Below are 26826 nucleotides of genomic sequence, written 5' to 3'. Positions count from 1 at the left end.
AACTCATTTGAAAACTCTTTGGTCAAGATGGCCTTAGCCAAGAACAGAGTCTTCAAACGAGATATGCTGTTTTCAACTTGAAGATTAGATTTAGGGCAAAATGTTAACAAAAAGTTGACACTTTGTCAAGGTCACTTTAGAAATTGTCTGAGTAACCAGTTTATCCTCCTTGGGGACTGTTGTCCTGGCTGCAGAGGTTTCTGGTTTAGAAAATAGGACAGAGGCAGTCTTCTCTTCTCTGCTAATTTTTTTTTGTGTGTGTATGTGTGGTACTTTCAGAATAAGATTATCCTGGACCCCATGACATTCAGCGAGGCCAGGTTCAGGCCATCCCTGGAGGAACGGCTGGAGAGCATCATCAGCGGTGCAGCCCTGATGGCCGACTCCTCCTGTACACGGGACGACAGGCGTGAGAGGATCGTTGCTGAGTGCAATGCCGTGCGGCAGGCGCTCCAGGACCTGCTCAGCGAGTACATGAATAATGTAAGTCTCGGGCTTTCCATTCTCCTGTTTTGGTGGATTCTGTTCCGCGATCTTGTGGCTCTTATGAAAGCATGGATGGCAGGAAAAGAGGACAGGCAGGTGTTCCCCAGAGAGAGGCAGATGAAACCAAAGAACTGCTTGGGGAGAACGTGTCATTTCAGAATGCATTTTTTTTAAGTGTGGAGAAGATTGATGGATAGTACGTTCTTTCACTTTTTACTTGAGTGATTGCTTCTTGGTTACTTTAGTGGTTGCATTTTGATTCAGGTAAGATTTCAATTTGCAATGGTAAATGACTGTTGAAAACAATTGAAGAGACACTAAGTCCTCTTTTACAAAGAGCCCTTTGAAAGCTGAGGATAGCAACAGATGCTAGTCTTCACCTCTAAGAGGCACTAACAAGTATAATAGGTTTAAACATGTCTGTATAGGGTCGTTTAAGGTGGAAAAGTTCTAAACGCAGTAAAACGTGGACAAGCTTTATTGATTTGTTGTGCAATTAGGAACTCTTAGAAGAGCGAGTCTCCGAGTTTTCACATACGTCTGTATGAGTGATATCTAGTTGTGTTTTGGCAGACAATAGCCACCCTCTCTTACAGTTATAAAGTCTGACAGTGACAATTTTGTACACCTGTAAACTGCAAGAAGGTGATAAACCCATACTCTTTGCTTTCAAAGGCTCTAAATTATTGTTGTATTGATTTGCTACATTCATTCAGCTGAGGTGATGGCCAGTGCTTGCAACAGTGAACGAGCTGGAGTTCCCCCTATCCTGGACTTTTGGGTTTGAGGAAATTCAGCACAAATTGGAAAAAATGTAGATGAAGTGAAGTCTTGATATTACGTGTTGAAGGAATGCCCTGTGTAGTGGTCAGGTAGGTAACAGGGACTGTGGAAATCTGCTCACAGCTTTTGAAGTCCTTGCTGGGTATTGTCAGAACACTGTGAGGCAATACTGAGGAAAATTCACCTATGTCCCTGCTTCCAGGACCTCACCTCATAAGTAAATCTGAAGCTGTCAGACACACAAGCAAGTAGTGAGCACTGACAGTCACAGTGCTCTTCCGTCTCATGAAGCAAAACGCTGTCTGATGAGAACTTCTTATAGACTAAAAAACAAATCTGTTTCCTTCCCATGAATTGTAAGATTCTTTGACTCTGGAAGACTTGCCTATTTTCAGCACACAAAGAATGAAGTGTAGATGTGTCATGTGGTAACCAGAGGTTTATGGCAACTTCTCTATAGGACCCTGGATGGCCAACATTTTATAGGATTTTGATCTATGAGTGCTTTGTTGGGTACATCTGGTCACCAGGGTCTCCCACTTGAGTGAATCTTTTGAATAGCAGATTTGACTAAAAAAAAAAGAATGCTTATAAAATCTGGGATTCTGTTTGTTTGTGGTTTTAACAAAATAGCAAAGAGCTAGTCACTTATATATGGAATTTGGTTTTATTATGGTTTTATTATGGCATGCTGGTATTTTATACATGAATAATTATTGCCAAAGAAGAAAGCAGAAACTATAGAGAAAGCAGTGATGGTTAAGCTTTCAGTATAAATAAATCAGACAAAAAGTATGTTCCTGTGAATAGAAATCACTGAATGTGATTAAAGAATAATTGATCGAGATATGACATGTAATTTGCAGTTTGGTGTCTAGAATCCTGCCAAGTAGAAGTTTTTTCTTTTCGTGCAAACCCGTACAGATCAGCAAAGCTGATGGATTTTTTTATTTCAGTGACTCCAGGCGCTCGTTTTTCTGTTCACAGTCTTGTGATGGAGGAATGTTTTGTACGTTTTTTGAAATCTTAGTTTCTATTTTGACATGGTTAGAGATAAAACATAGATGAATACAGTGCTTAAATTTCAATGTGTACGAGTTTTATTCCCATTGAACCATCATGATCAAAGCCTGAAATAAAACACCTCTTATTTGACTTTCATGTAAACTGTGTAAAATTTAGTTGGACTTTGCACTGTGGTGATTTCAAGGTGGAATTGTATGCAGCTCGGCACCTCCATAATCCCCGTCCAATGCACTCATTTCTACTGCTACAAAAATCAATTTATATTTATTTTGATGTAGCATATATTAATACAAAAAACATACATATACACCTGTGCCTTGTCTGAAAAGCCTTGTAGTTAACAGCAACAAGTAAATTAGTCAATCATGACTTGGCTGTTTCAATTTTGTAAGCTCTGGGAATAAAGGTGTAATCAAATTATTGCCCTGCAGGTTTTCATCTTAATGTGCTAGGCAATATCATTAGGATAAAGAATCCATTAAACTGAAAAGAAAAGATTTTAAAAATTGGCATAACTGACATTTCTGGATTCTAAAAATCTCCCAATCAGCCCCTAATGAATATTCAACTTGTCATCCTCACGTGCAGCCTGAGCTGTTCTAAAACCACATACATGCCAAGTGGTATGGAATGGAGGGAGATGGAGATTGTGGAGAGAAGCCGAGTGCCAGTCCAAATGGCTAGGATAAGGCTGCCTCACAAGGCATGGGCCACGGTTTAGCCATATGGGTTGCACTGAGCTCAATGGGATGGCAGTTATGTGTTAGATATTTCCACAAGTGTCTATTCCAATTGATGCATGTGACTTGAAGATGTAGCAAAAATTGTGCAGTTGAAAGAAACTGTGGTATGGGGAAAAAAGGCTGGGTGAGCAGATGCATGTGATAAAATTATGATCACAGAGTATGGCAGTGGTAAAAAAGATGGTCGGGAATGTTTTAGGAAAGCCTTGGCTGGCCTTAAGTTGTTTGGCCAAGTTTAATATATAGCCCTAAATGAAAAGATTCTTAAAGCGAATCCCCCTTTAAATAGAATATCATTATGGTACAGATGTAGAGACTAATGGGTGGAGAGAGATTCCAATTCAAAAGGATGTGTGGCCTATAAATGTTCATTGGATGAGCGCCATCCGTGTGGCTGCTAGAGCATTATGCTGAGTGCTATAAATAGTTCCAAATTATAATGAATGCATAAACTTTCCTCCAAAACTTGTAATTTTATGCGGCTTTGTTTGTAGCAGCATAAGCATTGTCTTTTATTGATAAGAATTTTGTGATGAATTCAGATTTAGAATATTACATTCATTCAACCAATGTGTATTGTCTGCCTGGCTCTTTTTGCCAGGCACTGTTCTAGGCTTCTGGGGATACAGAAGTGAGCACAACAGACACAATCCTCTGCTCTTGTGGAGCTTACGTGCTACTTGGAAAAGAGTTGGTAAATACTAGTAGCTTAAACAAGATTTATTTTCAATTGCAGTAAGTGCAAAGAGGAGATAGAAGCCCTGGGAGGTAAGGAACATGGGGTGATACTGTAATTGAGAATAACCTGTGTTATCCTGGGTTGAGAAGATGACAGTAGATGAGTGATCTTCTGGAAGCAAGGGTGCAAAGCAAGGGTGAAAGGAGCAGCAAAATCCCTGGCTTTGCTGTGAGCAGGCGGCTGGTGTGTTTGAGGAATTATGGGAGCCAGGGTGGCTGTCGTGAATATCATGGTGGTAGGGAATGGGGTCTGCACAGAGACGAGACATTCATCTGTATGGAACTCTGCACACTACTCTATGTAATTCTAATGGCATGGGAGGTCATTGAGAGTGTTGGCAGAAAATATCGTGATACAGGTGTTGAGAACAGACCGTCAAGGGATGAGGGCAGGAAGACAGGTGAGGAGGCTCTGGGTCCTGGAATGGTCTTTTGGGCCAGAGGATAGCAGTAGTAATAGAGTAAAATATCCAAATTCTGAAAATATTTTAAACAAAACCTGTTTATAAAGTAACTAGTGAAAAGAATGTGTCTGTTTTATGAACCTAAGATAGACATTTGCACTTAAAATGACAGCTACAATAATATTAACTACAGCTAATGGGATATCTTCATTGGGTTTGGGTTGCTCAGAAAATTCTGATTTACTCAGATGTAGTAACAATTTGTGAATCGCTTGCTTGTCAATGCCTGAACACTCTGCTAGACAGATTGCATTTGAAAGGGGAGTTAAGAAGAAAAATTTTTGTTTCAAAGCTGTATCACCAGAAATGTCTAAGTATGGTTCCCATTCTTATGCATATAAAAGACTGGAAAAAAATGTAATGCTTGTTTTAAGTATTAAACTGTAATGCAGAACTATAAGGAGAAAAAATAATGTTTATTCTAGGTACTTAAACTGTAAATGAAGAACAATAATAAACTGTTATTTCTTTATGCACAATTCACTATTAAGCCTTGATGAGATTATGCAATGGGCAGAGGTCCCTGGACCTTGTTGTGTTTTGTATTATTGTATAACCTCGTTCAATTTTGCATGCATAGACTCTCTGTGTTGCTCTACATTTTTTAAAGGCTGATACAGAAACACAGTCTTCTCAAATAGTAATACAATGAAAAAGTAACCGTTTTCACAATGACAGCAGAGATCCTGATGGCAGAAAATAACGACTTGTTAGTCTCTGCTGTGTTCAAGTGCGGCAGGTTATTTTTTTAATCATATTTTGAAAAGTAACTAAATTTTTTTATTTTTTAAAACCTTTGGATCCAAGTGTTTTCGAACCTTTTGTAAACCACTAAATATAGTAAAGGTATTAAAAGCACATGGAGACATATTGGTGTGGGAACATATACACATTACATGAGCCGGAAGTATTCTCATAGCATTTGTTCTAGAGTGGGATTTAACATGAAGGGGGTTACCTAAGTGAGCCCACTTGTGAGGACTTGAGGACTGAAATACTGCCTACAATGGTTATTCTCAGACTGGTTCTGGGGCCCAGACACAGCAAGACTTGGCATCCCGTTCCACAATGCTACATGAGTAATACTTGTGGTGATATCCAGGATCACATGATTTCTGAAAATAGTGGCTTTTATGTTGGGGTTTTTTTTAATAGTGGAAAATAAATAGTGTTTCTTGTAAAGAATAAAAGGCTAAGCAAAAAGAAAATAAAAATTATTCATAATCTCATCCCCTAAAAATAATCACCCTTAATGACTTGGGGTATGTCTTTCCAATGTTTGGATCATTTGGGGATGGTATATTTATACACATGCACACATATGTTATACCTTGAGTTTTTTTTAATTGACTCATTGTAAATGGTGTTTTGTAATCTATTTTCTTCATGCAATATATTGTGAACATGTTAACATATCAATAAACACCCAACCTTATATTTACTGGCTGCACAGCATTTTATTTTGCCAATTAGTCATAATTCATTTAGAAACAGTTCATGTTGATGTACTTTTAGAGAAGAGGGTTGGAAAAGATAAGTCGGGAAAACCTTTCATGCTGGCAGCATTCACTTCTGATTTAGAACCAACGCATGTCTGAGGGACAAAATGAGAATGGAGTGATGACACAGCTTTATAGTTTATGTGGTTTAGGGGATTCCTGAGAGTATTGAGCAATCAAATTTTTGCATGTGAAGAAAACGTGAAGCTTCTGAGATTCTATTTAGAAAGATTGTAAATGTATTTTTTTGTATTTTATTGATTTTCTGAATAAATTTGATTTTCATTTATCAGAATTTCTTTAAGTCAACTGTCCATTACTACTGAGAGGGGCCCAGAACAACTCATGGGCAAGTTTGTATTTGGGTTTGATCTAGAATCCCAGAAAAGGATTGATGCATACAAAGGGAGTGTCATCAGAAAGATAAATTTGTCAAAAGAATTGTTATTCTGCCACATTTCTCCCAGATAAGAAGGTGGGAAAAAGACTCAGAAGCTGTTATCACTTAAGAATGAAGTGAATTGTTGATTAAACTTAAAATTTGTTTCCAGTGCTCCCTAGGCCATCTCTTTTCTCTCCTTCCTATCATTATGTAGAGGAGGTGGTAAAATTCACAAAAGTCAGCTTGGCTAATTATAACTTTCTCTGTTAAAAGGTTTGGCTTAAAACAGAATAAAACAGTTGAAAATAAGGGTTCAAGCTGTTTGTGGGTTATATGGGACCTAATGTGGCCCACACAGCCCTATAATGGTTCTCCATTCTAGTGGGAAATTAAGAGTTGCCTTAATGAGATTGGTAGTTTTGTCCAAGGGAAAGATTCCTCCAAAGTTGGAGCCTGTGGTGAGAAGGTTTTCCTTATTTGTATCTTTCCTTCTCTCCTTTTTTTTTTCTTGTCTACCTTCATATATTTTCATTGCCTTCATCTCTATTAATTCTGAGCTTCAGATTCATCTTTGCAAATATACTTTCCATAGAAAACTTTTGCTTCCTTGAAGAGACAGTTTTCAAATTTGTTTTAAGTTGGTATTTCTTGCTCAGACATTGAAAGAGTACAATTAAGTTACCAACCCTTTCTCTGAGGTGGATGATTGTCCTTTGACTCTTCTCTTCCAAAGAAATATACATAGCTGAAGTGGAAGTCTCTGGGGTCCTTGCATCATGGCATTCGCAATTCAGTTGTCTGCATTTCCATGTAGATCTCACTGTGACTCCCAGAGGTACCCTGCGCCTGGTATGGGGTAAAACAAACTTTTAAACTTTTCCTCACCTTCCTTCTTCTTATTATATTCCTTTTCTAATGGTGCCCGGCTGTGTTTGCTGTAATGGGATCTCAGAAAGCCAAGGGAGTGTATTGAAGGGACATGACTTAGACACAGGTGGTGGGAAAATGTCCAGTCATCCTGGCAGGACATCTTCCCTGAAGAGAATCGTGAGGGTGAAATTGTACAGGATGTTGTGTCAGGTTCAAGTGCCCTACAGGGGCATAGTTGGCATAGTCTGGCATAGTAGGCTGTTGGTAATAGGGTGATCTGGACCCAGTACCCATTTTAGCTATAAAGCACAGGCATAGGTCACATCAAGGCCCTATAGGAACATGACAGGTCTTCTTGACTCTTAAAGAACCCAAGGTGTGAGGCAGTTATCCAAGGGGGGGACTTAGACCCTTAAAAAATATGGCATGGCCAGGTAGGATAGCTCAAGCCTGTACTCCCAGCACTTTGGGAGGCTGAGGTGAGAGGATCACCTGAACCTCTCAGTTCCAGTACAGCCTGGACAACTTGGCAAGACCTCATCTCTACCATATATCAAAAAATTAGCCGGGCGTGGTAGGGTGCCTGTAGTTCTGGCTACTTAGAAGGCTGAAGCAGAAGCATCGCCAGAGCCCAGCAGGTTGATGCTGGGGTGGCTGTGAGCTTGCCACCGCACTCCAGCCTGGGTGAAAGAATGAGACTCTTGACTAAAAAAAAAAAAAAAATATATATATATGGCATGCTATACACATTTGCTCTGACTTATCAACTCACGACATCCAGTGAAATGACTAATGAAATCCCAAGAACGATAGATCTAACTAGATTTTGTCTTGTTTGCATCATGAAATCAATTCCCAGTGTAATCTCACACATCATCTCCTTGGCATGAGAAAGGGCTTTTTCTTTGTGACCACCACCCCCACCCTACCACCTGCCACTATAGATAGTTTAGCAGAGGCCACAAGCCTGTGCTCAGTTGCCCTCTATACCTTGATTCAAATCCTAGCTTTACCACTTATAAGTGATGTGACATTAGGCAAGGCAGAGATACTCGCTGAGTCCCACCTTTCTCAGCAGCAAAATGGCGACAACAGGAATCACTTTATGGGGTTATCCAGCGATTAAATGAGATGATGGCTATCAGAAAACTCTGTCCAAGGAGACGCACATTTGTTTCCTTGTTCTTTCCAAAGCTTTTGTTTCCCTATTCTATTTTTTTTAACCTCAAATGAAAGCTCTGTGCTGTACAGGTTACTGAGGTCTTTTTGGAGATAAGGAGTATAAGCTGATAAAGGAAGGGAACGCTTCACTGGCTGTATCTGCATCAGGTCAGGTACTCTTCTGCTGGTTCTGAGTTGCTGAGATATGTCTGGCTGTATGTCCCTGCCTAGAGACACACTGCAGAGATCATTCATTACAGTTGTTGCCCAGGCCAGGAAAAGAACATCATGAGAGTCTTTATTAGATTAGATGATGTTTGGAGGACTTGGGGGGAGGGGAGAATGACCAGGACTGGCAGTCCTAGGAAACTAGCAGGGAGAGCCATGGGAGGACCAGGCCTCTGAGCTCTGGGAAGTTGAATTAGAAGGCTGAATTCAATAAAAGGAAGACACCATATCTCAGATGGTTTGAGATAGGAGATAAAGTATCTTCCTTATTGGTGCCTTAGGCTTCCACTAGAGATAGGCCAGAGGGGACATCTTCAATTTCTGTGGAACAGAGAGAGGGACTAAAATTCCATGTAAGCATGGAGAAAGTTATTGGTACATTATGTGAATATGAGCCTTTCCTGTAGCTCTAAAGTGTGATCCCGTAGGTGTTTGGTCTTAGGGTTAGGAATAGGGGTGGTGGTCGGAGGCTAGAAGCTGTGTGTTTTTGAAACCTAGATTTGCATTGAAGGGTTCAGGGTGGTCACTGAGAGTATGCACTTTAGAATCCTGATGGCCAGGAACAGTGGCTCATGCCTGCAATCCCAACATTTTGGCAGGCTTAGGCAAGAGGATTGCTTGAGCCCAGAAGTTTGAGACCAGTCCAGGCAACATAGTGAGACCCCATCTCTAAAAATAATTAATATAAAATTAGCCAGGCAATCGTGGGAAGCTGAGGTGGGAAGACTGCCTGAGCTCAGAAAGTTGATGCTGCTGTAAGCCATGATTGTGCCACTGTACTCCAGCCTGGGTGGCAGAGTGAGACGCTGACTCAAAAAAAAAACAAAAACAAAACATCTTGACAAACACCATAGCTGACTGAATGATCTACTTTAGGGCATTTCCTATTATTAGAATCTCTTAAAGTTAACAGGGATCTGGAAATAAACTCATTACATAGTGTGGGCAAATAGCCAATCAACAAAGATGAAATCTACTGGCCAGCAATCTCTTGATCAGGAAGGTTTTGGAACATCAACCTTGCCATGAAAATGAAGCCCTCAGTGTTGGTTCTATAGTGGTTCAGTCTGAGCACTGAAGATAGCAACGACTCCATGAGCTCACTATTGACTTCTATATGGTGAACAAAAGTATGGAGCAATCAATATTTCCATCCCCTTCACCTACGCGCCCTCCACCAATATTTTTTTTCCTTTCCTCCCTCCCTCCCTCCTTCCCTTTCTTCCTTCCACCCACTAAGTGGTGAAATTCTTAAAAATTATTTTGAATGTATGGCTGAACCTATAGCAGTGTAAGGGAATTGATCAGAGAAAATAAATGATAAGGAAGGAATTAACTAGATTAGGGTCTGCAGATTTCTTGTGGCCTAGACTTGGTTTCTAAAAGAAGCATGGGTGCAGAGAAGTGCAGACGAAGTATGGCGACCCAGCTGGATGGACAGTCAGATGAGAAACCTAAGGGTAAACTAAAGCCTGAATTCTTAGATGGTCTTGGCACCATTATTTGTGTGATCTAAGAAAATAACACCTCCCTATAGAGAATAAAGATGGGAATGTGTGTTGTCTTGGCCTTTAAAAGGCAGGGAAAAAGAAGAACACCTCCCCCAGGAATTACTAACTATGATCACTCAGTATCAGGACTAGAAACTGGATTCTAGCATGACCTAAAATTTACCCAGAATTTATTTTAAAGACATTCTGGGTGATGGGTTTCCAGGTACCTGGTAGAAGAAAATACCAACATTTTCCCGAGGAACACATTTTAAACCTGGACCTCAAAGAATTTCCAAAGGTAAAGTTACAAGGAGTATGAGTTACAATCCTGAATCACTAAAGGCCAAATAAAATAAGCCACCATGAATGAGAGTTGGTGTAAACTACCAATTATAGATTAGCCCTACGAGGCTGCAGGTTTGCAATTAATATAAAACATTTTCGATTATAAAATATTTTAACGAAATTGAAGAGGGCAATGGAATGTGACGGGGGCAAGAGACTGTGGAACTGACTGAGCAGACTTGGAAAGCAGAACTGGGAGCTGTGGTGGCCGAGGGATAGGGGCTCTCTAGAACGATTAGGGCAGAAATTTCTTGGCTCCCACATGCCTGAGCAAATAAGGAAGAAGGAAACATGTTTTTTGTTTGTTTGTTTGTTTTTGAGTTGGAGTATCACTCTGTTGCTCAGACTGGAGTGCAGTGGCTGCTCCCGGCCACCTCAGCCTCGACCTGCTGGGCTCCGGCAATCCTTCCGCCTCAGCCTTCCAAGTAGCTGGAACTACAGGTGCGTGCTGCCACGCCTGGCTAATTTTTTTAAATTTTATTGTAGAGATGAGTTCTTGCCAAGTTGCCCAGGTGGGTCTCAAACCCGCAGGCTCAGGCAATTCACTCACCTCGGCCTCCCAAGGCGCGGGATTACAGGCTGAGCCACGGAGCCCGGCTGAAGGAAACATGTTAATCGAGAGTGGCCAGTGTTCCCTGTTCAGAGTGGTGCTACTGGTAAAATCTCAAGCAGAGTCTGATAATCTCTTCGCATATCTTCGGTTGGATACCAACCAGTTTACCCCTGGTGGATTTCTATAATGAATTTTTCTTGGTGACAGAACAACAACAACAAAAATTTAAGAAATGAAACAAGAGATGGAAGTAAAAATCTGTCTTAACAGCAAAATTAAGTTCCACACTTAGAATTCTAGCTAATTTCTTTCCTCCCTGAGTCCTTGCAAGTTGGTTCACTCAGTATGATGAGGAAAAGCAAGTAATGTTATGAGAGTAAAGGGGTATCTTGGACTTAGTGGATGAGGAGGGATTGTTGACAGAGTTTACTGCCAAGTCATCAGATTTGGGTATCCTAGCTATCTATGTCAGCCCAGTAAGCATGACACATTGACTGATCTTCTTGGAAGAGCCTTCTGGTGTCAGTGAAGACATCGCCTCTTTACTCTGCTGTTATCTGTTCCTCTGTTGGAAATCAATCTCCCATGAGTGGGGTTATTGCCTTGCTCACAATCCCCAGTATCTCGTGTATCTATCCTGGCAAAATGAAGGCTACAGATTGTCAGGGAGTACATCAGGCTGTAACCCCATGGCCAGACTGATGAATCTGGATAAACTTTTCCTTTGAGTGAACAAAGTACATAGGAAGATCAGAACTCAGGATTCCTTGTTACTGAATAGGTTGTTCCAAAGATAATCTCCCTTGCTGGGCTCCCTCCTTGAGTGGGTCTGATGCTGCCTTGAGCCCTGAGAAGTATTTCTCTTGAATCATTTAGAAAATTGTTACACTTTTAAGAACTGAGTGTGTCACTATCGGTGATGCCTCCCTGGGCCTCAAACACACTAAGTTCTTTTCTGCTTCAGTGACTGTGCACCTACTTTCTCTCTGATTAAAACATTGTTTCTTAAACTTTGCTGGGAGGGCTCCTTCTTTCCACCAAGTTTCAGCTCAGATATGTTGCTTTTCACTACATTGGTATATTTATTTCTGCTATGGCACCTGCCACACTCCAAAATCATATCACCTCTTTGTGTGTGTTACTATCTCTTACACAGCTGAAATTCACTTCCGGTTAGCCAGGATATTGCGTTGTTCCCAATTCTCAGCATCTAGTGTTTCCAGCCTGGCATGTGGGTGGCTGTAAATAAATATTTTGGGATGAATAAACGAATTCCCTCTCATTCCCCCTCTTTTCCTAAAATATGACTAATACCACCACTACTACTAAGACAACAAAGAAGAAGAAACAACATAACCCATGTATGGTGAGTACCACAGAACAAAATGATTCATCTTTTGTCTCTGCTCTACTCTCTGATGAAACACTAAGTACATTAGCTAAGGTGAACTATACTTGGCTTCCTCATGCCTCATTTTTCAGTGCCCAGGCTTTTCTCTACAGATAAAGCTTTATTTAAGACCCTGGCAGAGGCTCATATTAATTCTTTCTAGAAAGGCCCAGTGATCCCAGTAACTATTAGTAGAGATAAAAATGATACAAAGCATGTCACTTGCTTGGTTTTTGGTTCAAAGAGCTCCACCAAGCAGCTCACTCTTTTTTCTGCTGCTCCAGGGTGACCTCTTTGGTCACGAGTTCTCAGGGATGTATCTGAAGGGCTAGAAGCTGGCCATTTTTAGTTCATAGGCTGAACTAGAGGCTTGGAAATTATTTAACTAACTCATCACTTCCTGAAGACACAAGAGTGCCTAAAGAGATAAATCAACAGAAGACAAAGGTCACAATTCAGCTTGTAAAAATTAGGCACTCTGTCCCCAGAGTCCCAGCCCAGACCACAGAATCACAGTCTCCCGCAGAGGGAGGTTTTGATCTCTTAAGTATAGTTAGTACCCCAGTTAATTCTCATGAGCAGACAAGTTAGGGAACACTTGATGCAATAAGTCAGTGGAGCAAATTAAGAGTTGATTTAATAGAGCCTGTGTTTAAAATGGGTTTTGTGTAAGGGGGGGTAGGGATAGATACTTCTGTAAGAAACCATCAAGTGGAATATCTCCTAGGAAGTCTTTTTGAGCTGTAGACGTTCAAGATGTCAGAGGAGGCTTGTGAAATTGGACAGCTAGCCTCTTCTTTGAATGCCTTGGAAATAGATAAGCAACTGGGCACCAGCACCTCATCCTGTGAGATACTAACTGAAGGATAGCTGGGTTTCTTTTTTCAGTGCTTCTAACTTTTACCCTCATTACCCTCAAACACAACTCGTCCAATACATCTACTCTTCCATTTGTTAAAAAATATATATACATATATATATGTATATATATTTTAAATTCTTGGAAGGACTGTGCTCTCAAGCGCCAGAACTAAAATATTCAGTCTTGCAGATTATTTAAAAATCCTTTTTCTTCTGCATAATAAACATTTTTATACCTAATTGTACCCCATATCTTTAAAATTAAAAAAGAAAATCATCTTAACAGCTTGATTGCTGACTTCAGTTTCTACTAACTGCTGGTTTGAACGCAACTGAGTTTTTTTTTTTTTTTTTTTGAGTTGGAGTCTCAATCCGTCGCCCAGACTGGAATGCAGTGGCACACTCCTGGCCACCGCAGCCTTGTCCTGCTGGGCTCAGGCGATCCTCCTGCCTCAGCCTTCCAAGTAGCTGGAACTACAGGTGTGCACTACTGCGCCCAGCTAATTTTTTATTTATTGTAGAGACCTGGTCTCGCCAATTTGCCTGGGTGGGTCTTGAACTCGTGGGCTCAGGCAATCCACTCGTGACAACTGAGAGATTTTAACATCAATCTACAGCTATCACTGTGTGGGTTTAAACTTTGAATTGAGCTTTTGTTCTGGCTTTATTCAGTGACTATTCGGGGTGTGGTTTCTAAGAGGAAGCAACATTTTTCCAGGCTGCTCTAGAAATTCTTAAATCTGTGCATCAGGACCACATAAGAAGATTTTGAAAAACACATATTTCGGGGTCCTACCTCAGTCCTAAAATAACAATATCTTGAGGGGAAGAGCCTGGGAAGCTTTATTTTAGCAAATTTCTCAGGGGATTCTCCAGTCTCCTGTCCTGTCCCACTCTTGGACTAGGCCGGCATTGGGAATCACCCCCTCTTAATTCTCCTCATTACATTCAGAGAAAAATGTCTCGCATTTTCTTTTCTAGTGTTCTAAATCATATTTTCAGAGTGTCATTTATTGTTATCTTCACTCTCTAAATTATCCCCCTTCACTCCTTGCTATGGAACCAGTGCAGACCTCTGGAGACAAACGTTTCCTTCCTTTCTTCTCCCTAAAGTGACTCAAGAAGACACCATTAGCATGTTGTGTGAATTTCACCTCAGTTACAAAGAAGACATTGGCCTTTTTATTATTCGGTCTGCACACTGGGGTGTTAGGAAAAATCTGTTAAGTGGCCTGTGTCCTGGTGGCTATTTTCACACTTTTATTTCTGCAAAATAGACATGCAAATCCTTTGGGAGTTTTTGTTTTTCTCTGTATCCATGAGACACTTAACAAATAAAAAGATTCTCTGAGCTTCATCTTATAATCAGCAATGCTTCTTTTTTCACCATTGGCCTAATTTTAGGTTTCTTATCTCTTCTGTTTGTTGCTTTTCCTCATCTATTTTTTTTCACCATTAGTAAAACCAAATCCTTTCCTTACTTTTATTTTTTAATTTATTTTAGTTCTTCCAAGATTCTCAAAAGATCAGCATCAATTTTCCTAAAACTTCTGTTTTCTGATCTCAGGTTGTTTAAAGGCAAACAAGTGGCAAACTGGTTTCAACGAAACAAGTGATTAAGGACTTTCCCACAGTCGCATGGTTAGATAGACCTGGAACAGGAACTCAGGTCTTCTGATCTCTTTGTTGCCACTCTTCGATTGTTTTCATTGCTTCATGGTTTACATATTAATAAACCTAAACATGACATTGAATTTCTGATTTTTTTCTTCATTTTCATCCATATACTGTACATTGTTCATCTTTTCCTTAATATTTCTTTTGATCTCTTAGAATTAATTAATGGTAGATTGGACAAATATTCAAGCATCTTTAGATTCTAACAAAACAGTCAAAACTAGAACTAGAAGGCAGTCAATAGCAGCCTCAGGAGACAGGCATTACAAGTCCTCACAGAGGGGCAAAGAGAAGCTTGTGTTAGCAGGAGTAGGATGTGAATGGAGCAGACAGTTGAATCTGGTTTTATTTAAGACCGTAGACACTTACGGTTTCAGTCTCTCTGAGTAGAGGCTATCGAACTTGTAGGAGATAATGGTAGAGGCAATGACCATGACAGCCAGCATTGGTAGATCAATTTTCCCATAATTCCCCTGGTGCTCAGTGCAGTGGCTTTGCTCCCTATGGTCAAGGAACTGATTTTTGCTTGTTCGAAGATCTGATTTTTGCCCTCTGATTTGTCTGTTCAAAGATATGATTTTTGCCCTTTTCTAAAAACAAACCTGGGTTGCCTGCAACTTTGAGTAGGAGAATGGCCTGTTAAAAATAATTAATTGAGGTGAGTGGATTGCCTGAGCCCGCGGGTTCAAGACCCGCCTGGGCAGCGAGACCTCATCTCTACAATAAATCAAAAAATCAGCCGGTCTGGGTGACAGAGTGAGACTCCAACTCAAATAAATAAATAAAGAAATAAATAAATAATTGGCTGGGCTCGGTGTAATCCCAGCACTTTGGGAGCCTGAGGCAAGTGGATTGCCTGAGCCTGAGAGTTCGAGACCAGCCCAGGCAATTTGGTGAGACCTCATCTCTACAATAAATCAGTAAATCAAAAAAATTACCTGGGCGTGGTAGTACGTGTCTGTAGTTCCAGCTACTTGGACAGAGTGAGACTCTGACTCAAAAAAAAAACCAACCCCCCAAATTAATTAATTAATTAAATTGACAAGTGATAATTTATATAATTATCGGGCACAGTGTGATTTTTTTATATGTGTATACTTTGTAGAAAGACTAAATCAAGCTAAATAGCATATCCATAACTCACGAACTTACCTTTTTTTCTGTGGCGAGAAGATTTAAAATCTACTCTTGGCCATTTTGAAATACACTATACATTATTATGAACTGCTGTCACCATGCTGTAAAATAGAATGCTAAAACAAATTCCTCCTGTTGAACTGAAGTTTTGTGCCCTTTGACCAACCTCTCCCAGTTCCTCAATCCCTTTCCCCTCAGCCTTTGAAGTGGCCCTTGACTTTCTGTTTCTATGAGATTGACTTCTGTAGATTGCACATAGAACTGAGATCCTATAGTATTTGTCGTTTTGTGTTGGAGGAAGAGTAAACTAGCACAGCCATTTTGGAAAACGGTATGAAAGTGCTTCAAAAACCCCCAAAATAGCAACACCCTACAATACACTTCTGGGCGTTAATTCAGAGGATTTTAAATCAATATGTCTAAGGGATGTCTGCACTCCCATGTTCATTGCAGCATTATTCATGATAGGCAAGATAGGTAAGCAGCCAGAGTGTCCATCGATGGACAAATGACTAAAGAAAATATAGTATATGCATACAATGGAATACTATTCAGCTTTAAATAAAGGAAGAAATTCTGTCATTTGTAATAACACGGATGAATCTGGGTCTCACTGCTTAAACCTCACTTTTCTCCTCCCTTTCCTCCAGAAGAAGCTGATGGCTCAAATTCCTGCATATTTGAGGGGTTTTTGTTTTGTTTTGTTTTTTTGAGTTGGATTCTCACTCTGTCCCCCAGGCTGGAGTGCAGTGGCATGCTCACAGCCACCACAGCCTCAACCTGCTGGAGCTCAGGCGATTGTTCTGCCTCAGTCATCCAAACTGCTGGAACTACAGGCACGTGCCACCATGCCCAGCTACTTTTTGATTTATTGTAGAGCTGTCTCTCCAAGTTGCCCAGGCTGGTCTGGAATCTCTGGGCTCAGGTACTCTTCTCACCTCGGCTTCCCAGAGTGCTGGGATTATACACGTGAGCCACTGTGCCCTGCCTGAGGGTTTTGCAGTATGAATTGGGTTGTTTTGAGCTTCCCCATTGCTGACTTAGGATTCAACTTTCTCAGACCTGCTAAATGAGCTAGCGCACCATCCTCTGATAGCCAGCTTTTAAAATATTGCTGCTGTTTTCTCCTGTTGGCTTTGTCCTTAAGATTAACGCCTTTAAAAACAGCTTTATGGTCATTCTAATGGCGTTTCAGAAAAGAGGAATGCTGAATGGGTGTGTTAAGTCGTCTCCAGCCACACTTTTTTTTCTTTTAAGCAAGATTATAGGTACCTTTCTTCCCTAGATCCAGGGGCCATCTTGTTTTGCACCTTAACTTGACCAAGGACATGAATCAAGGGAAGATGATCAAAGCACATTTTCTAAGTGAGTTGAGATTTCTGGAAAAAAGTAGAAGCGATACAAAATGTGGTGGAATAAAGTTAGATGAAAGAATTTATTTGATGTCAACACTCTAGTATTTGATTGACCATCCCATTCCTAATGAAAATGTTACAGATGTTTGTTTCAATTTAGACACTGAAGGAAGTGTGGTTATGAATTCCTTGTTTTTGATGTTTATGTAGGGTAACTATAGAAATAAGACATTTATTATATGATAACCAATAATTACTTTAACTATTTCAGATTCTATTTAATGCTATATTCTCCTTAGTTACTGACTGAGAACAGTGACACAAATGATGTCACAATATGATCCGTAACATTGTGTTAACCTTACTCAGTAATCTATCACAGAAACAAAGAATAGAGTACCACATGTTCTCACTCATAATTAGACCCTGAACAATTATCATAATACTATAAGAAAGAAAGTAGTGGGAAACTGCCAGGGGAGGGAGGGTGGGATTGGCTACCCCAGGGGGGATGGGCACACTTCATCAGCAAGGGTACCTGCCTAATGAACATTTGTATACCTAACCCTGAATTGTACTCCACATCTTTAAAATAAAATTTTTTAAAAAATACTGTATTAAAGGAGAATTGAGTCCAATGTTACTATCTAAACAATTTTATTAGAATTTTTTAATTTTAACTACCTCTTCCAACATGTTTATAGCTGCAGTATCCTTGTAAAATTATTATTCCTTTGCATTTCTTTGTTTTCTAAACCTTACTTTAAGTCATTTAAGTTTATCTTTTGTATTATTGCCTTTTTGCCGCCGTGAAATTATTGGATATATGACTCTGGCACTTACATTTTTATACCCTTTGAACTTTTATCAGGCATATGGTCTAATGATTTGATTTATAAATAGCCACATCGATATTTTATCAATTATGTTTTTTATATGAAATTCATACCTGGCTGTCAAAAGCAGTGGTAAGAGAAAGCAACATGAAATATTTAATATTCAGGACAGTCATTTGGGATGTTCTTGTGATATATTCCTAATGTATTGTGATTATTAGCATGACACCTCATTAATTTTTCCCTACAATATTAATGCATCCACCAAATACTTCTCACTAAGTCAAAGACTATTTACTAGCAAATCATATACATAGAGAGAGACAGGTCTATATGTTTAAAGGGTAAGAAAAAACGATTTAGCTGGTTTATTAGTTTTCACACTAAACTTCCCAGACCCCTAGGTGCTTCAGGGTCGTCAGGAGTAGGTGACAGGAGACAAGAATGAGTGTGACATTTAGTTCCCTCCATCTTCCATTCTACTTTTCCCTAAGCAATCCCTAATTGCATTACACATTTGGTTTTCATGTAAAATCTTATTTGGAAAAAAAATACATCGTTTTGGTATGACAGATTTTGAAAAATAATGATATACTTTATGCATCTAAGACTTTTAGCTGAAATAGTCTGATAATTGACAGGAAAGTTAAATAGTGAAGTATGAATTATTTAGGTATGTGACCAATGTGATTATATTCATACATGTGACTATTATGGTAAGATAGAGAAACCCAGCCCTTTACAGACAGGCAGACCTGTACTGACATGTTTAGATGACTACAAATTCTGAGCTTTTCAACCCTTTTTTGGCTATCAGTTTATACTAGATGCATAATATTTCATCAAATAATCAAGAATGGGCCCAGCGGCATCTCTGTCTTCCTCCTGAGTTTCTCCTCAGGAGAAAGTATTAAATCGTGGCTAGATCTTTTTTTTTTTTTTTTTTTTGAGTTGGAGTCTCACTCTGTCGCCCAGACTGGAGTGCAGTGACTCCCAGCCACCGCAGCCTCGCTTGCTGGGCTCCTGCGATCCTTCCGCCTCAGCCTTCCCCATAGCTGGAATTACAGGCATGTGCTACCATGCCCGGCTGATTTTTTGATTTATTGTAGAGATGAGGTCTCGCTGCCCAGGTGGGTCTCGAACCCGCGGGCTCAGGCAATCCACTCACCTCAGCCTCCCAAAGGCGCGGGATTACAGGCTGAGCCACCGATCCCGGCAGGCTAGATCTTTTTTACTCCTCAGTGACTCTATGCTGTGCCCTTTAAGCAAATAACAGTGCTCTTATCACAAAATATAATACTAGAACTCTTGGCATGCTACATTTTTTTTACCATTTTCTTTAAAAATTGTCTTGATTTTTAATTGTTAGAATAATATGAACATAATATTTCGAAGCAGAAATAAGTTGCAATGTTCTAAAACATTTCCATAAGGCATTCTAATTTTTTTCTTTATTGTGTAGTATTATCTTGCCTGATAGCTACCAGACAAATTGGAGGCCTTTTTTTAATCCTGTAATGAAAAATTGAATCATACCCATTCAGTTGAGCAGAACTAATGCTTACTCACTTGCCAGGTAAACAAATCTGCTTATTTTCTTTAATACAAAAAGGAAATTATAATTAATAATAATTATATATTCCATAATAATTATATACAAAAGTGTACAGGACACTTTTGTAGACACTATGGGAAATGACAGCATTGAATACATGAGCTACTGTCTGTGCCTCCAAGGAAATTATACCTTGCAGCATCCAGAAATACACTGCTCTATTCATTATCTCTCATTTCAAATAATTAGGATAATGTTTTCAATGTATATAGCTATTACAGTAACAAAATATTTGCTGTGGGGCTACTCACTGGCCAGGGTAAAGAAAATTTCTTCATAAATACAATTTTACACTAAATACAATGATATTCTTTATAAATACAATTTAGAATCGAATATCTAAAATTTGAAAAACGTGTTAAGAATGTGTTGAGTGTTATGTTTTAGGAGTTATTCTAGAATACAAAAGTATCAGATGATGTACAACACAATAAGTGACTTACTGTGCAGCTCCCAAGTGTTATAAACCTACCAGGTATCTTCCAAATAATAAAGAAAAATGAATATCAAGATAGAAATAGACAGATATGGATTACGTTGACAGAGAGACAGCTGGGTTGAGGTAGTGAATTATTCACATCAGAAGTAGCACTTGAACTTTTTGAAAGGTGTGTAGGAATGAGTGAAATCAAAGCTGGAAAGAGCGCTTTAGGTAGAAGAAATGACGTAAAGTACATCACACACATAGTGACTAGGCCAGCTTGATCCGAAGGGGTTATTTAGCTTTACTCAGATACACTTTAATATACTGTGTGTTAGACAAGGATTGGGAACTTGAGATTTCACAAAAACCTCAGGTATAACCCTTAAGGATCTTTTCTAACGATGCTCTGTGTCCTGGAGTCTTTTTTCAGGTAGTTCTCTGTCCTATGGCAGCTGTGGTTTTAATTGCCATGCAGTTTGGCGACTTAAGCAAGGTAATATTTCTATTATTAAACAGTATTTAAATATTTATTCGATACTCGTTTGGTACAGAACACTTTTGTAGACACTATGGGGAATGATAACGTTGAATAAATGAGCTGCTGTGTGTGCCTTCAAGGAAAATACCTTGTCATGTCCAGAAATACACTGCTCCATTCATCATCTCTAATTTCAAATGGCTACATTTTGAACATTGTGGTTGTTCATGACATGATAGGGAATAAAATGTTTTGTTGATTAAGATCAATCTGAGTAAAAAAAAAAAATCCATCTGAGTCAGATGAAATTTGATACATTATTATCCAAGAAAGGAGCTATTACCTTCCACAGGAAAACTGATGTGTCTGACCAATGTCCAATCAGTCTGAGGCCAGTTTCATTTAGCATGGGTGGTACAGGTGACACAGGTGGGTCATCCAGAAGCTTTCATGTACATGCATACTTACTTGATAGGGTTGACGCCTCTTAGTTTGGTTTGAAATTTCACTGAAAAATACATCTTTTCCTTTCATGGATTTATCAGGTGTTATAGTCCAACTAGTGCTGAAAAAGCATGACAATAGTTACCATATCTCTAACCTTGGAGTGTACATTGTCTCTTTTATAATAACAAGAGACAAAATTGTAGAACATATTATTAAAGAGATGACTTGTGGATTCATAGATGAAGAATCTATAATCATGACAGCCCTACATGTATTTACTAATATAAGCCATGTAAGAATAACCTTATTCCTTCCTAGGGCAGGGAGGTGTGATAGGTAATGAGGTTTCATTAAAATATTAAAACATTTTAAACGTCTTCTGGATAGCTCCACAGACATTTTGGTGTCTTAGCAACTGATTAAATCATTGAATTCAAAATGGGTAATAAATTGATTCCAAAGAGAGATTTAAAGAAGTGATCTTCAGAGAGTAACCAGAAAGGCAGATACTCAGAACAGTGAGACTCAAGGACTCAGACATGTTTTGCTTAGAAAAGATAGTGAGATGAGAATAGCTGTCTTTAAATAGTTTGGAGAACTCTTGTGATACTAGAACAGAGACTCGTTCTATGTGATTCTAAAAGTAAGTGTAAGACCACAAAAAAATATAAGGCAAAAACTTTTGAATAGCCAGAGGTCTCCAAATTCGACTATCTGAATCACTCTGAGATGCCTCAAAGACTAGTGGGTTCTCTCCCTAGCTTAGGTGTTCTTCTACAATGTGTGAGCCTTTAGCAGGAATGCCATAATGAGAGATGAAAACATGAGGCCGAGCTTTGAGGTTTCTCCCAGCTCAGACATTGTTGCTTCTGTAAGTTTGTAGAAATGCATCCGTGAGACTTAGGTTGGCCCCACCATCATCAGTGAATGCCACCTGTCCAGTTTTCCTTCAAGTCCATTTTATACATGAGGCTAGTTTGAGAAATGAGAGGGGGGACTTTGGACTCTGAGTTGATCAAAATGGAAATGATGTCCAGCTCCACATTCCTTATTCATTAGTTCTTGTCAGAGCGGTTTTGCAGCTTACCTAGTGCCTGACTGAATTGGGGGTTTAGGTAGAAGGAACCTGGCTATAATTTAGCAGAGATGAGTATAATTCTCCCATGTCATAAGAAATAATATGGGTTCTAGCCACTATCTCCTTCACTAAGGAAGACTCTTTAACATAGCTTTTGCAAGAACAAAACAAAATAAAACAAAAACCCCCAAACAAACAAAATAACTTGGGTTCTTTCAGATTTTCCTTTGTTCCTAGAAACAGTGAAGATTGCTAGGCGTCTGATGGAGCATGGGACTGTTGTCAAATAGCAATTTCATCGTGGTGCCTGGACATCCATTTTGGATTTCTGCTATGCATTATGAGGCTATCTACTTCTGTAGACTTTCTGGAGGCCAAGACCTTTTAACAATTAGTGATAATGATTTTGGATACGTTTTCTCCAAAGCTGAACTGCAAGTTGTATTTTCTGAGTTTGCCACCGGAAAATCAATTCTGTTCTATAAAGACATTCCTTGTGTGAGTTCAGTTCTCTGTGGAGGTCAACTCTAGCAAGATTTTTCTAAATCATCAGATTAACTAATATTTGTTTTTTTTAAATGCAAAGTATTTTTCTATTGAAGATAGAGTTAGGCAAGTCTTTGGAACACCTCTGACCTGTTAAGAATTCTACTGTAAACCGGCTCGCTCGGTGGCTCAGCCTGTAATCCCTTGCTTTGGGAGGCTGAGGTGAGTGGATTGCCTGAGTCCGCGGGTTTGAGACCTGCCAGGGCAAGTTGGCGAGACCTCATCTCTACAATAAATCAAAATTAGGTAGCGCGCACCTGTAGTTCCAGCTACTTGGAAGGCTGAGGCGGAAGGATCGCTGGAGCCTAGCAGGTCAAGGCTGCGGTGACTGGGAGCGGCCACTGCACTCCATTCTGGGTGACAGAGCGAGATTACAACTCAAAAAAACCCAAAGAATTCTACTGTAGTAAACATCACTCAACAGTATAAAGCAAATTTTAGCTTCTGCTTTCTGGCAGAGTAGTTAGACTTGGAAGTTGCCTCTTAATTCACCCTTCATGTGATTTGACTTGTTAACTGGAATAATAATATATGATTTTTATATCTGGTGATTTCGATCACATGGTTTTTAAATTATGAGATTCGATGGATAATTTCACCCCATTAAATTCTGCAGTATGCTGAATTTCAATCAATTAAATTCTATGATATGCATTAGCGTCTTGCACAATGCAGCTATTCACAGTGTATGTGGTAGTGGTTTAAACACCTTGTACATAACTGACTCTTCAGTAAGATGTGCTTTTATATTATTTAAGTTTATTCTGTCTTTGTATTAATTATATTTACCTCTTACAGATAGGGGATACTTTTTATATACAAAATTTAATTATGAAAAACTGGTTTCTTTTTTTTCCCCCTTTATCTTCTCAATTCCCCACCTTCAACTACTGCTCCCACTAACCCTTACTCACCACTGTTGTCCTTTTCTGCTTCTATGAATTTTTTAGAATTCACATCTAAGAGAGGCCATGCAGAAGAATGCATTTTTTTTTTGAGTCAGAGTCTCTGTTGTCCAGGCTAGAGTGCAGTGACACGACCTGCTGGGCTCAGGCGATCCTTCCACCTCAGCCTTCAACGTAGCTGGAACTACAGGCACGCGCCACCATGCCTGGCTAATTTTTTGACTTATTGTAGAGATGAGGTCTCACCAAGTTGCCCAGGCTGGTCTCAAATCTGTGGGCTCAGGCAATCCACTCACCTCGGCCTCCCAAAGTGCTGGGATTACAGGCTGAGACAATGAGCCCAGCCAGAATGCATTTTTTTAATTGATTTGTTCCAGTGCTCCTTAGAGTGTGACCAGTGCTAGTTTATAAACTATGTATTACTAGTGCACAACAATAAAAGTACAATCACTGTCAGCATTTAGAAACTTTTATAGTACTATTACATCGCCACAATGCATAGAATTTTGCAAAAGTTAGTCAGTCCACAACAGGTTGGGAGTTCTGTTTGTTTTGTTTTACTTTTAATTCTTCTCATCCTAGATAGTTGGAGAAGTACAGTTTATACCTTTCAGATGATACTACTCAAGAAGGAGACAGGGACAGACAACCACGAAAAGACAAATAGATGTTCCCAAAGCCAGTACAAGCAAGCAAGTTCAGCTTAAGACTCCACACAGTTCCTAATCCAAATAAGAGGATGCACAAAGGTTTGTAGCTCTTGCATATAGGTCACCTGCTCTTATCATGCTGTCCCTTACCCTATCATATTGTCCCAAATCCCCCAGCACTAATATTTTAGATAAGGACAGTCGTGTCTTGAAAGCACTGTTCAATATGCATGCTGTCATGAATCGCCCACTTTGTCTCCCTACCTCATTCTGAAGTGTTCTTTTTTTTTCTGATGAGATTGGCTTATGAAGCTGACGACTTCGAGGTACTTTCTGATCCCAGGGATTCCTCTAGTGATTATCCACTTAGGGTGATGTGGAGAAAGTACTGCTGCACACGCATTTCAAAGCATGATCCACAAAGACTGTCTGGACCTCCCTTCACTCTCTATCTCTTGAGCCCCCCTTGCTCTGCAGAGACACTTCCTTGTTATAGTTTTACAGTGGTGGAGGAGGAAAATGATTGAGGCAGAGAGAAGAAACAGGTGGAAGGAAAAGAGGAACAGGGGAAGAGCTAGCCATGTGATGACACAGAAGTGGGAACCGGTGAACATGGGATCCGCGACCGTAATCTAAATGCTTGAAGACTGTGTCTTCTAACCCTGGTCACCTGTGCTGATACGTGTGTGAAATTCTTTCTTTGCTTTTTTGTGTTTTCTTAATGCTGGAGCAATTCAATTGAACATTTAGATTTGATTTTCATTTTAAAACTAGTGTTTTAGCTTGAATTTCTGGTGTAAATGGACCACCTTGAAGTGCACCCTACCTGTGGACGCGATGGACAACACAATTTACAATATTAAAATCAGCCTCAGTCTTAAGTGTAAATGAAGTCTTATTTACAATTCATGTGATTGCTGGATTAAACATACTCAGACTCTGTAGGTTTCAGCCAGATCTATTTTTAATAGAATAGTTGAAAAACCAGGTCCTCAAACTTTTCATTAGATACCTTGAGTTGCGAACTCGATCAAGCACTCCATCTTCTTTCTTTCATTTTTACCATCTCACTTAATACATCATTCCGTGGGCATGAGAGCACCTGCAGAATGTCCAGACAAAACCATTTTAGATGTGTCCACGTAGTGTGCACTGATACTGCTGATCCTGGGATCTTCGATAGTCATTAATTTATTTTGTATGTACATATGTCATCGTAGGTGAGTTCTCTGCTATCAAATAATATTTCATGCATATGTATTTGGTCAACTCTAATTGGAGATTTTCGTTTGTGGATATCCTGGATAATTAAACTATCTTTTCTTGCTTTATAGGACTTTTGTTTTCTGTCAACATCTTCACCATCATTATGTTAGTGTTTATTGAGCAGTTGCTGTGTAAACTGGGTAGACACTACCCTGTAGATCATACATCCTTGGGTTTGATATAAATTGGAGGCAGGTAGAGGGAGCTAGTGTTTATTACATACTTACTATGTACTAAGAATGTTATATGTTATTACATGGGACCTTCCTAACAACAGTGTTAGACTGGGCTTTCTATCCTATCTTATCATATCTTTATCTTATCTTATTTTTTGGGTCTGAGTCTCACTCCATCACCCAGACTGGAGTGCAGGGGCACACTCACGGTCACCCACGACAACCAGCTGGTGTAAGGCGATCCTCCACCTCAGCCTTCCAAGTAGCTGGAACTATAGGCTCACACTACCACACCCGGCTAATTAAAAAAAAAAAAAAATTATTGCAGAGATAAGGTCTCACCAAGTTGTCCAGGTTGTTCTCGAACTTGTGGGCTCAGGCAATGCCCTCATGTTGGTTTCCCAAAGTGCTGGGATTACAGGCTTGAGCCACAGTGCCCAGCCTATCTTCATATTTTTAAACGAGAAAATTGAAGTTCATAGAGTTTAAGCAACAAGTCTCAAGTCAAACAATGAGACTGAAATTCAAATCCAGCTATTTGGGCTTCTGGAACTCCCCTATTTTTTTTTTTTTTTACATGACCCTAGGCCCACTATACTTTTAAGCTTGTGCAATATATTTTTTGTGCTGCATTTATCTGAATTAATGTTTTATGTGGTTTTACTTCTTTAATATTTTATAAGTATTTATGCTGTAAGCTTTGGCAGCTACTTTAATTTATAAAATGAGAAAGCAGGGTTACATAATTTCTAAGATCTAGCTTTAAAATTATATGTCTATAGCTAAAACCTTAATAAAGACATTTTTGAATTTAATTTTACCTTTCATCCAAAAATATTTTTCAAAAAATTTTATTTTCTCTGACTTTGTGTTTGAATTAAGAAGATGAAAGTAAAATTATAAAGTCTTATAATAAAAATATAGCAACAGCAAAGCACTACTAGCAAGAATACTATGCTCTGCTTTAAAAATCACATAGTGATTAGTGAGGTTGAGCATTTCTTCATGTGTTTGTTGGCTGCTCGGATGTCTTCTTTTGTGAAGTGTCTGTTCATATCTTTTGCCCATGTTATAATGGGATTGTTTGTTTTCTTTTTTTCAGTACGTTTCAGTTCCTTGTAGATCCAGGATGTTAAGCCTTTGTCAGACCTAGAGTTGGCAAATACTTTTTCCCAGTCTGTAGGCTGTCTCCCTGCTCTCTTGATGGTTTCTTT

At 39.4% G+C, this 26826-nt stretch overlaps 1 protein-coding gene across 1 annotated transcript in view; it reads left to right on the top strand.

The window, feature by feature from the left end:
• Positions 1-279: 279 nt before the first annotated feature.
• Positions 280-26826, top strand: part of LOC103250289 (catenin alpha-2) — a gene marked incomplete at its 3' end in the record, with an annotated part of 499717 nt that continues 473170 nt past the window's right edge. Inside the window, exon 1 of the mRNA XM_008048879.1 lies at positions 280-483. Coding sequence (XP_008047070.1) covers positions 301-483 — 183 coding nt within the window. The remainder of the gene's footprint in view (positions 484-26826) is intronic.

This window comes from Carlito syrichta, unplaced genomic scaffold, assembly GCF_000164805.1.
Source record: "Carlito syrichta isolate Samal-C Ts95f unplaced genomic scaffold, Tarsius_syrichta-2.0.1 Scaffold127890, whole genome shotgun sequence".
Classification (NCBI taxonomy): domain Eukaryota; kingdom Metazoa; phylum Chordata; class Mammalia; order Primates; family Tarsiidae; genus Carlito; species Carlito syrichta.
The sequence above is the reverse complement of the archived record's forward strand: the minus strand, read 5'-3'. Positions and strand labels throughout refer to the sequence as shown.